Source organism: Sitophilus oryzae, unplaced genomic scaffold, assembly GCF_002938485.1.
Source record: "Sitophilus oryzae breed Bouriz unplaced genomic scaffold, Soryzae_2.0 scaffold_1442_pilon_pilon, whole genome shotgun sequence".
Lineage (NCBI taxonomy): Eukaryota > Metazoa > Arthropoda > Insecta > Coleoptera > Curculionidae > Sitophilus > Sitophilus oryzae.
This window is the reverse complement of record NW_022146107.1, coordinates 4,470,481-4,488,983: the sequence shown is the minus strand read 5'-3', so window position 1 is coordinate 4,488,983 and position 18,503 is coordinate 4,470,481. Positions and strand designations below refer to the sequence as shown.

Here is an 18,503-nt window from a genome sequence, read left to right as displayed (position 1 = left end):
TTATGTAATCGAGGGCGCGAATTTTAAATTAATTGTTGCCAACCATGGAATACTCGAGGCCGGGCTGACTAACTGGAATTTAAATTTCCCGCTGGGGATTCAGGTGGTAGCCCTGCTGTAAAAAATGTCAGGTTGCCACATTTATTTATTTATTTCCCGACATTGTCGTTCAGTTTTGTATTACGAGTTTTTGGTTTAAATGAATTGTGTTGTGATTTTTTTCCATAACAAGGGGCCGTCCTCTGCCGGAAACACTGCGACCTGTGAGGCCTATTGTGTTTGTCCCCTTTCTATATCTGCACCCATTCACCTCTCCCTGTGCCCTGCAGTAGCTTATGCAGGTCCTTGATAGGATGGAAGCACAGTTCCTCCGGTTCTAGCCTAGCTTTCCCAAATAAAAAGTGTCGCTTGCGATCCAGAGCTTCGCAATGACATATTATGTGCTCGGCTGTTTCAGGATCTTTATCGCAGAGTCTGCAGCAAAGACTTCCTTGATACAGATTGAGCCTGTTCAGGTAACACTTGACAGCCATGTGTCCTGTCAAGAGGCCTGTTGTAATCCGCACTTTATTCCTGCTAAGCATTAGCAGTTCTTTTGCGGTTTTAGAGCTAGGTCCTTGGATAAAAGCCTTGCTGTGCTTGTGCCCTTGTCTGTTTCTCCAATGGACATTCTGCTTTTCCCTGATCCAGAGTTTTAGTGCACTACGGGCCATATATTTGGGTATTCCCAGTACTGGCTCTGGACCAAGATAGGATGCCGATGGTCCCCGCCTAGCTAGCTCATCGGCTTTTTCGTTGACTTGGATGCCGCTGTGGCCCGGCACCCAGAATAATTTAATTCTGTTCCTTCGTTTGTTGTTATACTTTAAGCTTAATTATTTTTACTAGCAGACCTTGCAGTCGAATACTGTTTTTTTAGTACCCCTTTTAGTGCGAAGTGTACAAGATACCTTGACAGACGTTGCAAGAAACTCATCGCAAGCTTATTAGAATATTTTAAACGGGAAAGCGGTAATAATGGCCCCTTAAAGCTCCGCGCGCACTGAATGGGTATCGGCGAGAGCAAGCGGCACGTAATTTTCAGTTTACGTTAAAATAAATATAAGCCCGCGCACCGCATTAGATCGGTGCGTTCGGTGCGCTTCGAGCTATCGGCGGTACGCCGAGCGACTGTTTTTAGTGTAGCAGTTTTACATTAAACATGTCCGATGAATTATTAATCGAAAGTGTACCAGACCATATCATACTTAATATGCCGTTGTTTATAAAAATTTCTTACAAGCACGTAACCTATATTGTTTACTACACTTGTTCAATAACTGAATTAGAAAATCTTCCGATTAAACCCATTTATTTCTCATCTCGTTTTGATTATCTCACATTATTTTGAAAATCGAATTTAAATATCGTCAAAAAACTTATCATATTATTTAATTTTTGGTTTGTTTTGACGTTAGTAATAACAGCTGATAAATAGTCATCCTATGTTACTATGTTGATCGCTCCGTACAAGGTACAAATAGAGAAAATAATATTTATGTTTGAATAAAATATTTGTACATATATCTACCGTATGATAGAAAAAAACGGCGTCCAGTTGGATGGGAAATGACGATTGATTTCCTATATAAATTTACATATAAAATGGCACCGACCTTCATTTCATGGTCATCGCTGATGCCGTTCCTTTTCGATAATACGGTACTATAAAAGCTATTTATATTTTTTCTTTTTTCAATTTTTTTTTACTTTTTTTTTATATTTTAAGTTTTTAAAATCTTGGTTTTAAGTCAGTAGTGAATAAAACGAAACTTGTGTTTACATTTTGTTTAATGATTGACGTTTCGACTAATTTTAATTCGGTCTTCTTGTATACAATACAATTTTACCACTAACAATGTGTTTAATATATAATTTTTTCTTACCACAAACGTAGAAAATTAGTTATACGTATATTATAGATTCTGAAGACCGAATTAAAATTGGTCGAAACATCAATCATTAAACACAATGTAAACACAAGTTTCGTTTTATTTACTACTGACTTAAAACAACGATTTTAAAAACTTAAAATAAAAGCTATATATAAATGTTTGTAATGACACTTATTTAGATTAAAAAACTAAAAATAGAAGTTTTATTTGACTATTTTTCATATTCGTTTTTAAAGAACAAATTAAACCCTTTTGAATGATACCAAATTTGTTAAAATCGGTCAAGCTAAGAGTCATGTAGTATATTTTATCCCAATCTTCCACTCTATTTCACTAATTTTATGTGGTTTGTTAAGAGAGATCTAAATAACATTTTTTAATTTCCATCATAAAGCATAAAATATAAAAAGTTGCATAAAAATATAAATAGTAATACTTTATAATTTTTTGAAATACCGAATGAATTTGACTAAATTTGAATAAATTTCTCCTCGTCTATGCTCAAATTTATGCTGGTGACGTACTCTCGACCGTCGATCGTGCGACTCCAGTGCGCGGCTACAATCGACTTTCCGACCGGTAGTGCCGCTCGCGCAGCTCGCTCTCGCCGATACCCCTTCTGTGCGCGCGGAGCTTAAGTGCTGTTAGGGAGGTGAGTTTTGTTGATGTAAATAATAACTGTTTATATATTTATAATTATTTTAGTTTCCTAAAATATTTTGATTAAAGGAAAATATGTAAAAGTGGACTACGCTGTGCCGGACAAGCTTAATCACGCGATTAAAAGTTTTTTTGGTACTATCGTGTGCATTAAAATACAAACCAGAGCCGTATGATCTAGACTGATAAACAATAATGACGTAACGTTGAACGGTCGTTAAACGAACTATACATGCCTATGATTCGACGTGTCCGAGTCTTTAGAAAACTGTTTTTTAGCTGGCGACGCTTGGTAACAGAATATATGATGCATCATCTTTACGTTATTCCATTTACCGTACGAAAATCGTACTAGTTCATGCTCCCTGACCTACAATTATTTAAAAATAATAATTTAGCGGATTATTAATTATAACAAATCAACTGAAATAAACTCTTAAAATTGTGATTTTAGAATTTAGAATTTAGAATAAGTGGGAGGGGAGTTAATCTCTGCGACCTTAGAGATCTGTTGTGTCCCCCTTTCTTGAGTTATAACTCATCATACAGTCCCAGGCTTCCTACGGAGACCCGTGTCCCTCACTGAATCCCGAAAGGAGCTACGCATATACGTATTACTTTTTACAAATATACTCAGCCTAATCTCCAAAAAGTGAAGCCCAAACAGTGAAAGAACAATATGGAATTCTGCATAAGTCTATTTCACCCGGATATTCATTTAACTGAGCATGCCTCACCTGAAGAAGTTTTCATTGGTCGATGTTTTTAAAGGGAAGTGGTTGACTGACATTTCCCCTAACCTCAATTTGATTTATATTTTTATTATTTATAACACATTATCATGGAGTTGGAAAAATATAAAAAAATAGTTGGAAACAATAAACTAAACAAAATCACTCTTTTACGCGCACAAATAAAAAGTAATACAAACAGAACTAAAACAACAATCAATCGGAGTTTGGCGCAATCGCAGTTCAATCCATATCCGGGTGAAATAGACTTATGCAGTTTTAATATGGAGCTGGGTTATGTTGTCTTTTTCTTACGGCACAGAAATTGCACACGGGGTTAAATAGGGAACCCTGAGTATATTTGTAAAAAGTAATACGTATATGGAGCTACGACCCAGGCCGGGTAGACGAAACGGTAGCTTGTGTCGCCTGTTGGGTCTAGAGGTAGGAGGTAGGCTCCCGACCCTTGGAGAAGGCGGCAGCCCGTATGCCACTTGCGGAGGTTGGTCTCACGCAAGTGTCAGCCACCTCTCCTGCAGTTCTCCCCGGGTTTGGCCCCTTGGAACTTTCATTGTTACTGTTCCCAGTGTCGCTAGGGGGCTTCCCCACAGCTTCACTGGTGATGTTTTTATTACTATTATTACCAAATCTCATAGTGTTCCTATGAGTCACTAGGGACAGTCGGTCCACTTCTACAGAGCCCCGCATGTAGAAGTAAGGGGTAAAATACAATGGGGTGCCCCCGGTGCCCCAAGGTTGAGGCTGTCCGTAGCCCCGCCCGGTATCGTTATATGTCTTGGTGCAATTCCCTGGCCACGACACTACAGTCAGGGACAAGACGATGAGTGAGATGCTTCTTAGACCAAGCCAAGTGCTAGAGGGGATTCCCCCCAGCACCTGACCAGGAGCTTCCCCACCAACGACAAGGTCTTGCATCTCCTAGGGGAAGTGCATCTCCTAGGGGAAGTGCATCTCCTAGGGGAAGAAATTAAAATTGTGATAAGTCATAATTATTATTAATAATTATAGGCTTTGTATATGCCGTGTTTTTACGATATTCTCCGATGGTGGCAGCACCGGCGGAGAATGCACCAAGCCTATACAGATGTGAAACATGAAAATTTTAAGATTAGTTTATATCCCAAACAAAACTTACTTCAGCTGTAGTAAACGTATATAAAACACTATACAGCAGATCACTACATAAGCACAAAAGCTGTCCACCGCTTACTAAAAATCTTATTAGATTAAATGTTAATTTTGGCTCGACTGATCCACAGACCACGACTAAGGCAGTTGTATCATTCCAAGTCATACCATCACTGATTGGGTAATCGTATATTGTATACCTACAAACATCAAAATAAAAATATAGGGTGTGTCTGAAATAAGTGCAAATATCTTCAGGACTGGTAGATAAATATTTAACAAAAATATTTAAAAAATAAACAAAAGGACACTCTGTACACTCAATATTACTAAAAAATACCTTTCTCTATTTAGAATGTTGTGCAAGACCTCTTTAACATTGTCTCTAGCCACCACACTATCGGCATATACTAAGACATTAGGTGGTTTTACTTTTTTCAAAATTTCTTTGTCAATTGCACAGGAATCACTTGGGGAAAACACTGAAACAAATTAATTTATTTAATTAACGATAATGCCAATAATGGTTTAAATTAAAAACAGTTTAATGATTTGGATCATCTATTTTTAGACTATAACATTTTTCAAATGTGAAGAAATCTATTATGCATGACTGATAAAAAAACCTTTGGTTCGTTATTCTTGAGGTTATAGTGTTTATAGTTAGAATTATTGGGTAAGGTCTACGATAAGAGTATTTTTATTAATAATGTACGCTTTACAAAAACAATTAATTCAATAAAGCAACAAAGAAAGACTTTGATAATTGTTAATTAACTTAGGCACTTAGACATATATTATTGAAATTATTTGATTTATTTACTGTTTTTAGTTTATTTTAGGTCCTCTAAACTATAGAGGATACAGCTATAAAGGGTCCGGCAATAGTGCGTCGGGCATCTGTAGCTCCTAGAATAAAAAACTTGAGAATTTTGTATAAGTGCAGAGCATAGACTTAGAATAAAATATAGACTACACTATTTACATTTAAGCGCGGTCCAATATTAATTTTTGTAAACATGTTTACTCCTGGGTGCAGCTGACCTCGGCCGTCTGAGTCTTTCGCCTCCAGCCTATGTTGTCACGTCTAAAATATTATTAATATTTTTTTTGTTGTTATACACATATATTGAGATATTAAAACTGTATTTTAATAAAGTAGTGTTTAATAGTAGAAAGATGTATTAAATAGTCCCTATACTACTAAATTATAAGTCGGAGACTATTTAAAATGACAAATTCTTTACAATTTGGCAACACCCATCAATCGCCGGGTCGCCTGTTCATTCTTTATTCTCTCGTAGTAGAGCCATAGTAGAGTAAAGCACGTGTCGTAAAACCTTGTTGTCACAGTTTCGCCATGGCTATTTTATTGTTTTTATTGAATGTTTTGATTTTGTATTTTTTTGGATTCGATTTTCTTAGTGTGTAGTGTCGGTTTAGTGTTTATTTTGATTACCTTTTATTTAAAAACTATAAAACATGGTTCGTCAGTGCCAAATTTGTAAGAAATTGGACTATTTAAGTCCTGGAACAACATTCCACAGGTAAGTCAAATTTACTATTTTGGCGTCAGTGGCGTTGTAGAAAGGCGCTTATTTAGATAATAATTTAGTAAATTATAAACCCTGGAAAATCTGTATTTTTTATATTTATCATTTACGTAAAGGTTCTTACTAACCTCGTTATTAATATAACGAGTAGATACATTATTAAGTACATAAGAAGTAGACACATTATTTTCTTGGGCATTGGTTAATTTAATGCTTTTTTTTATGAAAAATGTGTTTCTTTTTATTCTAAAACCATCCTTAGAATCTAAAATAACATACAGGAATTCCAGAATGATATTCCATTATGAAACAACAATTTTTAAGGCTTATTATAAACTATAAACAATCGAGAAAGTCGAAAAAATTACAAGCTACCAAACATTTTAAAATACCAAACATTCCTTATTTTTTTTCAAGACTAAAATATTTTACAAACATTACTTTTTCCCTATAGTTTCACATCAGGTATAGAAATAACTACGTTTTTATGATAGGGTCACCATTATGATAACAAAAATGACGAACAATGGTCCAGAAATGTAAACAAGTACATATTTTTTGTAAATATTTTTCTTACCGCTTGCATTTTTGTCCATTATTATTTCACAAATTATACAGGGTTATGTAAACCAGGTAGATATTTCGTTTTTTTTATATTAAACAAAGATAAAATAAATATGCCATTTTAAAATTTATCCAGTACTTACCTAGAGTTTTTTCTTTTTTTTTCTCGACTGTTAATCTATTATTAATTTGTAATACCGTATGATCGAAAAAAACGGCGTCCAGTTGGCTTGGAAAAAACCATCGATACATACTCCATATAATTTTACATATAAAATGACAGCGATCTTCATTTCATAGCCATCGCTGACGCCGTTTTTTTTCGATTATAAGGTATAATTTTCATTTTTTCTTTTATAATGTAATATCACTTAAGTAATATCACATATAATCTGAAGATAGTTTTAGAATTAACCAAAACGTAAATCTTTAATAAAACAATCTGTTATTATTTGCCATATATGTATGTATCCAAGAAAATAATTTACATATTATTATTATATGTTTTACTGTTTTTTATCTTTATTTGAAACTCAGAAATGTTGCATTGGCTTTCTAAAAAAATGAACTTGTAAGTTTTTAAAATGCTTCGTTTCGGAGATACAGGGTGTAGAAGTTTCATTTTTATTTCGATTTTTTTCCAAATAATTTCTGAAGTGACGTCAATATTTGGACGAAAATTGGCGTTTGGGAGTTTTTTGACATGAAAAATTAGATTTAGATGTCAATTTGACTTTTACTAATAGGGGGCGCCACCTACATATTTTTTAAGTTATTTGAAGAGTAATACTTTTTGTCTGTATCTATATAAAACTACTGAGAAAAATTTACATTTCCAACGTTTTTTACTTAATAAGGTCTCTTGTTGACACTCGCCACAAGTATAGTTCTCAAGATATTTGGAAACGAATTAATCAATACATTCTTCATAAATTATTTGGAAAAAAGCGAAATAAAAATGAAATTTCTACACTCTGTATCTCTGAAACGAAGCATTTTAGGACATAAATTTATACTATTTTTTTTACTGATTTTATTTGCAGATTATGCTGCCAAAGTTTCCTGAATACAATTCCGACCACTCTGTATATCAAGATATCCCCCATTACGTACTAGTTTTTCTTAATAATTTTCTATACATTTTCCAACGCCAAGATGTACCAAGCGCATACAAATACATCAAGCTTCAAACAAGCTTGCACGTTGACAGTAATACCTACAGTAATATTGTATTATATTAATGTAATATTTTTGAACCAATGTTCAATATTACTGTAGTAATACTGTTTATACTCATGCCTTTTATATTTGTTTGAATTTGGTGCATATTTCCATTGAATAAAGTATAGTCACCATTACCATTATTATACTTACTCTATAATAAAGACAGTAACGAGTTAAATAAATGTAGTTTTCATTTTATTCACTTCCTAAAAGCTTGCTTTAATGGAACAGATTCCTGTTTTTTCTAATTTACATAATAAGACATCACTTTTACCGGAAAAAAAAATTAAACAATTATAAAGTTTTTTCTCTTTCTGTTCTATTATATCTATAGAATAGATCCTGTTTTGATTAATATTAGAGTTGTAAATGTTTGACTAAAATTAATATTTTATTAAATTAATAATTTATCATCAATTTCAAAAATTAAATAATTTCGATTATTAAAATTTCTTCTATAACACGTACTTTATTATTTTTATCGTTTTTAGACTCTAAGACGTATTTTTCCTAAACTTTGCTTTATATTAAACTATTTTCTTTATCCTAAATCTTAATAATATAAAAAAGTTTAAATACGATATATTTTTAATTGAATTATAGCTTCATTAAAATTTAAAAAATACCCGCCTATGATACGGAGAGTGCAGGTGCACTGAAGAAACAAAAGACAGTGTTGCGTTGGGCGGCAGAGCCGTCAGGAAACGACCGTTACGACGGAGACAGCCTATCTATCGCTCGTGTCGCACTCGTTAGAGCCAAAAACAATAACACAACAATAACAAGACGTTGTCTGTCCGCATCTTCCAGCTATTTATGAATGAGATGCTCAGTCTATATTTTATTCTAAGTCTATGGTGCAGAGTAGGTTTGTATAGGGTGGCTCAAAAAAGTGCGAGTGGATCGGGATGATTTTTTTGGGGGAACACCCTGTATATTATTGCATTTTTGGCTTCCTTTCAGACCACGTTACATAACCCTAAGATATGAGTTAATATGTTTCGATAGTTTCAGAGATATTAATAAAAAAATAAAAAATTAATATTATTGAACCTTTCTTAAAAAAATTATCAAAAATATCTACAAGAACTGTCCTCACAGCAAAACTATATTAGGTGTATTTACTTTAGATGGACTGTACTTACTTAGCTATAAATATGGTAATCATAAATCATACAGGATGTTCAAAACTCTACGTAAAAATATAAAATAACTTTCTAAAATATAAAATAATTTTTCTTCGTTTTATTTGACGGAACACCCTATATATTATTTTTTCAATAGATGGAAAATTAAAAAATGAACATTTTTTTGATTTAGAGTATTTCAAAATTTTTAACGGTTTCGCAGATATTCGCGGTTTTATATTTCATATAGCATTTTCCACAGTCAATTTTTATCAAAGCCATCCAATGATTTTTCTCTCGTATTTTACCGTTGAAAGAGCCATATGAAATAATACTGCGTGTACCTGCGAAACCATTAAACATTTTGAAATACTCTAAGTACAAAAAATGTTCATTTTTTAACTCTCCATCTAATAAAAATAATATACAGGGTGTTCAATTAAAAAAAAAACAAAGAAAAATTATTTCATATTTTACAAAGTTTGGCGTAGAATTTTGAACACCCTGTATTGGTTTAAGATTACGATATTTACAGCAAACTAAGTATAGACCATCTAAAGTACATAGCTAATATAGTTATGATTTCATGGCAGTTCTTGTGTTTGTAATCATTTTTTAAGGTGGAAAAATATATTTTTTTAATTAATTTATTAAAATCCCTGAAATTATCGAAACATATTTACTCATATCTTAGGATTATGTAAAGTGATCTAAAAGTAAGTCAAAAACGCAATAACATACAGGGCGTCCCATTTAAAAAAAAATCACGATCCACTCACACTTGTTTGAGCCACCCTATAGAAGTTAAAATATTTTCCTCAAATACATCCTCATACATACTTTAGGTTTGCGCTTAAACAAAATTTCTAAGTTTTTTATTGCCATATTGTACGTTACAATGTTGCCAAAGCTCCTTTTTTTACTTTAACTTTTGATAAGTGTCAAATAACAATGTTAGACACAATACATATTATGATTGATCTATGTACCTGAATCATCTGCAATATCTTCATCATGTAAAACTTGATTGTTTTCAATGGGTTCATCATCACAAGTGGCACTACTTCGTACTAATTTCTTTTCTTTACTAGATGTTCTATTTTCCTGGGCTAATTTTTCTGGAATTTTTTCCCCTGCACTTGTAGAAGGTTCAGTTTCTTCATTATTAACTCTGGCCTGGCGTTCTGTTTTTGAATCTTCTAATTTTTCCTGCTTTTTGTTTTGATCATTTTGTTTTACTAAGGTATGTTTTTGTAGTTTCTTTTCTCTATCATTTATTTCCGCTACTTCATTATTTCTTTCTTTTTTTGACTCTAGTTGTAATTCAGTCTTCTCGTCTTTTTTCTGTTGTTTAGTGGAGTCGGTTTCATCTTTTGTTTTATGTTTCCTATAATCTTTTGATTTATATTCTTTATCCTTCACATGTTTCTCTAAAAAATATATTTTTTTATTATTAAAGTTGTGACCTATAGGCGATACCAATTAAACTTTTAGTTACGTAATCGAGGGCGCGATTTTTAAATTCATTGTTGCCAACCATGGACATATTCTGGGCCGGGCTGACTGACTGGAATTTAAATTTCCCGTTAGGGATTCAGGTGGTAGCTCTGCTGCAAAAAATGTCAAGTTGTCACATTTATTTCCTGACATTGACATTCGTTTTGACACTTTAGTTTTGTATTACAAGTTTTTGGTTTAAATGAACTGTCTTGTGATACTTTAATCTTAAAAATTGTTACTAGCAGACCTTGCAGTCGAACATTGTTCTTTTTAGAACCTCTTTTAATGCGAAGTAGTACAAGATAACTTACAAGCCGTTGCAAAAAACTCATCGCAACCTTATTAGAATATTTTTAACGGGAAAGCGGTAGCAATGGCCCTTTATGTCCCTTAAGTGCTGTTAAGGAGGTGAGTTTTGTTGATGTAAATAATAACTGTTTATTTATAATTAATTTATTTTTGTTTCTCAAAATATTTTGAACAGAATATATAAAAGAAAATTTGTAAAAGTAGACAACGCTGTGCCGGTCAAGCTTAATCACGTGACTAAAAGTTTATTTGGTATAATCTATACAGACCGGACCACCATAGTAGTAACATAAGCAGAACCGGACGAATTAGCGTATAGCCGTCCGCCGGATAAAAAGCAGGCGAAAAAATGTAATAAAATAAAAATAGGCAGATATGTGATAAGAATGTTTCAGAATTTGTATTTATTCGTGTTTTAATAGCCAAAACGAATACATAGATTCTCCCGACAGTTCTCGTGTAAAATTTATTTTTTAAGTAAAATAATGGATGTTTACAAAGTTCGTGAGAAAATTCAAATTGTATAATGGTATTTCCAAAATAGGTCTTATCGGGATAGACAAACAATTTTTCCACAAACTTTTGTAAACAGGCCAATTCCATCTTTACCTACTGTATCAAGAGTTATTAATAATTTTGAAACACATGGGTGCGTGTTCCCACAAAAACACAAAAAGCTTGATGTGTTGATTAATGAAGAACAGGAGTTAAAGCAAGTGTTCATTTGTGCTACCGCGGATCAAAATCCCACGTTTTCAAGTAATCAAATTGCTGATGTGGTTGTCCTGCGCACAATGCCCGTATTGTTCAAGGATATTTGAACAATACTTTTCCCAACCGTTTAATTAGTGGATATGGAACTATTTTGTGGTCCGCTAGATCACCAGATCTTTCTCCCGATGATTTATTTTTGTGGGGCTATGTAAAATCCAAAGTGTATGGACATAATAGGCGTACTGCCTGACCAGCCGACTAGCCGGCACTGAATCTCCAGTACGAACGCAAAACGGGTAAACGTAAATTCGTCCGGCAACTTGCTATGTTACTAGTAGCCTGGTCTTCTCTGTATATACAGGGTGTTCCATTAAGGGAGGTCACCGGCCATATCTCGGAAACTACTGGGTATAGGAAGTCAGGAAAAAAATTCTTAAGACTAAAATGACCATGAGAAAATCCTGGAAATTATTTTTAAGTTCCGCATTTTACCGCAAGAGGCGCAATTGGTAGGGTGAATAATACAATTCAAGTTTTCTCGAAAATTCTCATATTGAGCTATAACTTTAATAAAAGCATTAGAAAACCTGAAAAATTCCGCATAAATTCTGTCTGAGGCTCATTGGCGTACCGACCTTAATAAGGGTGGGGGAAGCTCTTGAATGTCTCAGTATTTAAAACTCTGTATCTTCTAAACGACTTATCCGATTTCAGCAAACTTAGGTTTGTTTGAAAGAGAAATGTAAGCGTTTTCAAATACTCAATCCACTGCTACCCAATAGTTACAAATTAAATTGCTAGAGGGCGCAATTTCCAATAATAACAGTTTTTTTATTTTTCCTATACCCAGTAGTTTCCGAGATATGGCCGGTGACCTCCCTTAATGGAACACCCTGTATATATTATAAGAATGCGTACAGGGTGTCCCATTTTCGTGTGTTTTACGGGGATTTTCGTTTATGAGCAAAGATAGAAAGATAAGATATATAAACACTAAAAATGCTGAAAATGAATATTTGTTCTAGCCCTTTTAGTTTCTGAAATACAGGGCGAATTTGAAATTTTAGCATTTTTTTTGGACTCCCTTATATCTCGGTTATCGTACAATTTATTGAAGAAGGTGAAAACTGAGTTTTGTACAGTTTTACACGAAGAATCCAGTGGCGTAACTAGTTTTTCACTAGGAGCTGTCATTTTCGAAATATGAGCCAAATTTATGTTTTATCCCTCTCCACAAGAAATATTCTTTATTATACATATTTTTTGAGAAGTGTGCTATATCATTGTATTGGGAAGGTCATAAGCTTTTATAAAATTAAATAAAAAAAAACAGGTCCGTATTTAAACAAATAAAGTTGATGAGGGTATCTCGGAAACGAAATGTCACATTGAAAATCTAACAATGTCAACATGTAGAGCAAGAAAAGTGGCCAAGGAAATGTAAATTTTTATTGTAATATCTTTTCAAATAGAATGAGAAAAAAAAATAAAAACGAGAGAAAATTCGTTTTTTTTTTCAAAAAACTTCGGAAATAATCGGATTTTTTTAGATTTAAAAAGATGAAGTTGTAGGGTTCAGCAAGGCGCAACTTTTCTCTAATTTAATCATCTCTGTATTTCTTCTGGTTTACGAGATTCATGTAGTGCGCATTCGTATGTATGGGACACTCTGTATATTATATACTTTTACCTTTCTCTGATTTATGTTTATCCGATGTTTTGTGCCTTCTATAATCTGAAGAGTTCACTTCCAGCGTATATTTATCTTTATTTTCTATGTATTTTTTATCTTTTTTTATTGGTTTGACTTCCGACACAGGCACAATCTTCAAATCCTCCGGTTTCGGTGTACCATTATCAATTGTTATTTTCGGACTAGAAATTGACAAATTTAAAGTACCATAAAATCGAGAAAAAAAAACAGCGTCGAAGACACTGGGATTGATAATCTATGATAATTTTGGCGAGGTCAAGTCTTAGACGTCATTACTTGGCGCGTATTCTTCATTATTTATTATCATTATTTTTATTGCTGCTAGTTGGCTTTAAGAAGGTTGTAATTTATTTTTATACTGAGTAAAGATTAATTTTAGAGCTCGAACTCACTGACGACCAGGTCGCAACGACCTGGCCGTCGGCTGGCCGGATATATTGCGTACATAGATGCGGCCAGATGAACGACCAGTTTCGGCAGGGCTGTCAGATCTAACGATTTTTTACGTTTTACCGATTAGAAAATATTGTTTTCAGAAATGTTGAAATATCCGAGTTAACTAAAAAGCGAAGTTCCTATTCATGAGCTTATTAAAATGTTCTAATATTAAATAAAGGAATTTTTCTTCAAAGCCATACCGAGCGAAAATCACAAATCACGATATACAGAGTGTTGCATCAGATATAAAAATAATAAATAAACACATTATATCAATAAAGGACCCAAGTAGTATTGTTCCTAAGAATCGAAAACAAATTATTTATTTATGACTTATTTACATACATAAAAAACATAAATATTTAATTTTTTAACTCTATTTTTTGGTATTTGTGTTAGTACAGGGTATTGAATTAGTATTAGTAAAAATATAGTCTAATGGGCCATGTTTGAAAATTATTAAATTAAATATAATATTTAAAATACAGTTGTTCCCGTTGTACATGACTACAATACAACTAAAAAAACTAATTTAATCAAAAAAATAATAAGTGATCGTAGAAAAACTTTAAATATGATAACGACCCAAGAACAGTTAACGTGATAGGACTGCTCATTCAGCCAAAAGTGTCCACCAGGTGCATGCGAAAACTACTCGCTTCGTGACGTCATTGTAGTCCTTGTCATGGTTATTAGTCCTTATCCGGCAACCAATAGTACACACACGTGCATTATTGGTTGCCGGATGCAAAGCGTTTATTATTTAGTTTATTTATTGAAACACCTTATATGTATGCAGTATAGAAAATTAACTGTATATATCGTATTAAATACTCGGATAATGCATTTTTAAGAACAGCAGTTCCCAACATCACCTTTTGCAAGCATTCTTTTTAGAGTACTTCCATAGTTTGCTTTAAAATAATTAATAAACAATATCGTAGGCACTTAGTAAGCACTTTGTCACAATCTACAACACAAAATGAACGTATTTATACAATTTATAGCTCTAAAAACTTTAAAGACACCTTTTTCACATTTAGAATTAACAAAATAATTAACTCAAAATTTCTCAGCTGTTATTTTTATAAGTTTACCATAGACAACTAATAATACACACGATCATGACAAGGACTACAATGACGTCACAACTGTCAGCTGAAGCGCGGGAAGAGACGAACGTACGTCTTATGAGGATGAGCAATCCTATTAGTTTACCGTTCTTGGCAACGACCAGCCAAAGGCCAGGTCGTTGGTCTGCGTTGTATCATTTGAATTAATGGTTTTAGAGGTAGCAGCGGCCGGGTCGGTGCGACATGGCCGTCAGTGTGTTCGAGCTCTTAAATGGTGTATAGTTTAAAATTCGAGAAAAATAACTTTTTCAAAATAGATTTGTGTGTCTGGGAACATTCTATCCTTTTTTAATCTTTCTATAATTAGTGTGAGACTAGAGACTGACCTCGCCAAAACTACTATCGATTTTCATTCCTCGGCCGTCTTTGATGGCGTTTTTTTATCATACGGCCATATTATGATATAGAAATTGGGGACTGTCATTCATTGAAGGTTCAATATGATCGGAAAAAAAACAAGTGTCAGCGATGGCTATGAAATGAAGATCGCTGTCATTTTACATGTAAAATTATATGTGACCCAGAAAACTAAATGCATGACGACATCAAAAGTACCACTAAGATGCAAACTCGAAGTTGAGGGCAATGTTATTCAGCAAGAGATGAAGTTTAAGTATCTAGGCATAGAAATCTCAGGATATGGTGATGTAGAAGCGGAGGTGCGAGAACGGACAACGAAGGCAACCAGAATAGCAGGATGCCTGAATGATACAATATGGCGAAATAAAAACATTGAGGTGGAGACTAAAGCGAGAATTTACAACGCAACGGTACGACCAATATGAAATACACTGCAGAAACTCGACCTGATACAGCGAAAACTAAACAACTACTAGAAACAATCGAAATGAGAGTACTACGCAGAATAGCTGGAAAGACGCTTCTGGACAGGGAGAGAAATGAAAGCATAAGAAGAGCGTGCAAGATGGAAAATGTAAATGAGTGGGTACTCAGCAGAAAGGAAGAATGGAACGAGCATATCAGCAGAATGAACAACAGAGGGATAGTGAGAGTTGCACGCGACAAATCACCGCTAGGTCGCAGAAGCTTAGGACGTCCACGAAAACGATGGAGCGACAACTTGTCAGTCTAACCGGTAGAGACGACGAAACCAAACAGGCGATTCGCCTAGTATGAAGAAGGAAGAAGACGAAGAAGAAGAATTATATGTGGGAATGTCAATGATCGTCATTTCTAAGCCAACTGGACGCCGTTTTTATTCGATCATACGGTATAAGTTGACCTTGAAGCGCCATATCTCGTAATTATACTGATTGTAAATGCGGTACTTACTTAGTGGCATCTCTTATTTTTGAGTACACTTCTTTAAGATCCGTAACAAATTTTCGCCAGTGTATAGGGGCTAGGGAGTACTTTAAGGTACTCTCTTTTGAAAACTTTCTGACATATTTTATCTTTTTGGCCTTTCCCTCAACATCGACAGCTAAAACAAAATACACATTTAATGATTCATTACATTTATTTATGAAAATTAACACTGATTATACAATAGAACTTAAGTCTTCAAGATTAGCTAGTACGTACTTTCAAATTTTAAAAGCTGCAATTCATGGTTTATATCACAGTCGGTTTGTGAAAAGCAGTGCACTAATTTCGTCAACTTATCCATGTCACTTCTCAAAATGGCTTCGAAATGATCCGTTATTTTCCATGCAACGAATTCTCCAAAATTCTCCAACTGTAACAGAGAAAAAAAATTAACAAAATTAAATAAAGGCTTCATTAAGGGGTGAGTCCTTGTTACACCCTGTATAGCCTTGGTGTATTTCAGGTTGATTTTAAAAATTCTGACCGCAGCGTTCGATACGGCAGAAATTAGAAGTTTGTTAGGTTAGGTTAGGTTCCAATGTTAATCACATTGAAATAATATTAAAGTCATAAGTATTTTAGTTTTTAATAGTGTAGTTATTGAAATTACAAAACACTCAGGGGACTCAGGGTATCCTCGCTATTTAAATCAGTGTATTTGTATCACAGATTAGGTATCCTATAAGTATACAGATAAAAATCTTGTCCCTAATTCGTGGTACGAAAATTGTTTTTTTATGACGATGTGCAAACGAGTCAAATTTCCTGTGCGCAAAAATAAACTCGCGTAAAATAACAATAAACAGCGTAATAGAGAGATATCGCTAAACCGAATAGCGTGCATGGCCGTTAATAAGGCCAGGTATTATTTCCTTTACGTGAGGTGGTATTAACTCTCTTCATTTATAGTTATCGGATCGGAAAGAATTCTGATCGCGTCGCTGCTATTTAAACTTAACCTAACTTTGAATTTAAAACTTTGAAATTGTTTTGTTTACTAGGTATTTTAGTGCTTTATTGTTTAACGTCTGCCAGTGGGTTTAGGGCAACAAACAACAAATTCTCTTAGAAGGGCTAAGTCGTCATCTGCTGTAAACCTAAGACTCTTTATAGGTTCTTTAGTATTGGAAGAGGTGGAATCCACATATTTTGAGCCATATTTACTTAATTAAAACTAATCCCAGCTACTTAAATATCAAATTACCTAATAAAACCAAAGCAATAATTCAAAACAATTCAAACATAACCTAAAATAAAAGATCTCGCCGGCCGGCTCCGGTTGTCAAATACCCGCACATGCCCATTTAAGCAATTTTTAAACGTTATCAGAGGCTATTTAGAAAGAGCGCTTGGTGTAATTGATCCGCAAATTACGTCAGGCGGTAACGTTATTAGCGGGGTTGACTCGCGCATATCGTAACCATGATAAGGTACGCGTAAATACTGGATGACGCTATTCGGTTTTCCGATATCTCTCTAATAACTGTGCCGGTCAGGCGCTGTGCACAATTTTAGAGGCCATAAATGGGCGTGCTATGTGCGCAAACTAGTCACCTAACTAGTGCCCGATTCCGATAATTGGAACCACGAAAAACAATAAAGAAAAAACAAAGATTATAATCTGTGTTTGTATATGCCGGTTGTTTACGATATTCTCCGATGGTGGCAGCACCGGCGGAGAATGCACCAAGCCTATAAAAAAATATTACCTGTAGAATCTCTGCTTCATGTTGATTGTAAGTATCTAAAACGGCTTGTAACAAAATATAGATATTGGGTTTCTGCAGTGCTGGACTATTATGCTTAAAATATATTGGAAGGTATCTATTATCCTTGGGAAATACAACCCACTGCGAAGACAAGTTGATTTTTTGCTAAAAAAGATATCTAGGTATTTAGGGTGTTCCATTTTCGTGTTTTAAAATTCGCAGAAACTAATCAGACTAAGACAATTCTGTGTGTAGCATTTTTAATTTCATAAAAAAGTAGCAGAGTATTATAAACGAGAAACCCTGTAAAACACACAAAAATGGGACACCCTGTACAATTTTTTGAACTTACCTTGGGTACTATGGTACAACCAAACCTATTTTCATTTCTAAACAGTAAATTTTCAAGGCTCCTTGATTTTTTTGCATCAAATATCAGTTTTTCGTCGCATACAAGCAAGGCATTTTGGGCATTTAAGGTGCCATTTAATTTATTTTTTAGAGACCCAAGTCTCCACCACTGTAAGAAAGTCGCGTACATGTAATACAGTGTAAGAATCATTGTATATCTATATATAACTCCTGTGGTTATTATTGTAAATGTCTTGGAAAAAAATTATCCATCTTCTTAAAATAGGCTCCAACAAACATCTAGAAACAAAAAGAAACAATAATCAACAACGTTGTTGTTTAAATTTTGTATTTATTGAGATTA

The 18,503-nt window shown here is 33.9% G+C and overlaps 1 protein-coding gene and 1 long non-coding RNA gene across 2 annotated transcripts in view; one reads left to right on the top strand and one right to left on the bottom strand.

The window, feature by feature from the left end:
• Positions 1-18,503, bottom strand: part of LOC115877088 (biotin--protein ligase) — a 53,690-nt gene that overhangs the window by 9,387 nt on the left and 25,800 nt on the right. The window contains exons 2-10 of the mRNA XM_030893167.1: positions 18,141-18,439; positions 17,789-17,953; positions 16,296-16,449; positions 16,044-16,194; positions 13,156-13,340; positions 9,932-10,372; positions 4,815-4,956; positions 4,482-4,674; positions 2,831-2,964 (exon numbers count right to left, since the gene is read on the bottom strand). Coding sequence (XP_030749027.1) covers positions 2,831-2,964; positions 4,482-4,674; positions 4,815-4,956; positions 9,932-10,372; positions 13,156-13,340; positions 16,044-16,194; positions 16,296-16,449; positions 17,789-17,953; positions 18,141-18,350 — 1,775 coding nt within the window. The 5' untranslated portion in view covers positions 18,351-18,439. The remainder of the gene's footprint in view (positions 1-2,830; positions 2,965-4,481; positions 4,675-4,814; positions 4,957-9,931; positions 10,373-13,155; positions 13,341-16,043; positions 16,195-16,295; positions 16,450-17,788; positions 17,954-18,140; positions 18,440-18,503) is intronic.
• Positions 5,429-7,993, top strand: LOC115877091. The gene is made up of 2 exons (XR_004049281.1): positions 5,429-6,021; positions 7,635-7,993. It is a non-coding gene; the product is annotated as an uncharacterized LOC115877091 (long non-coding RNA).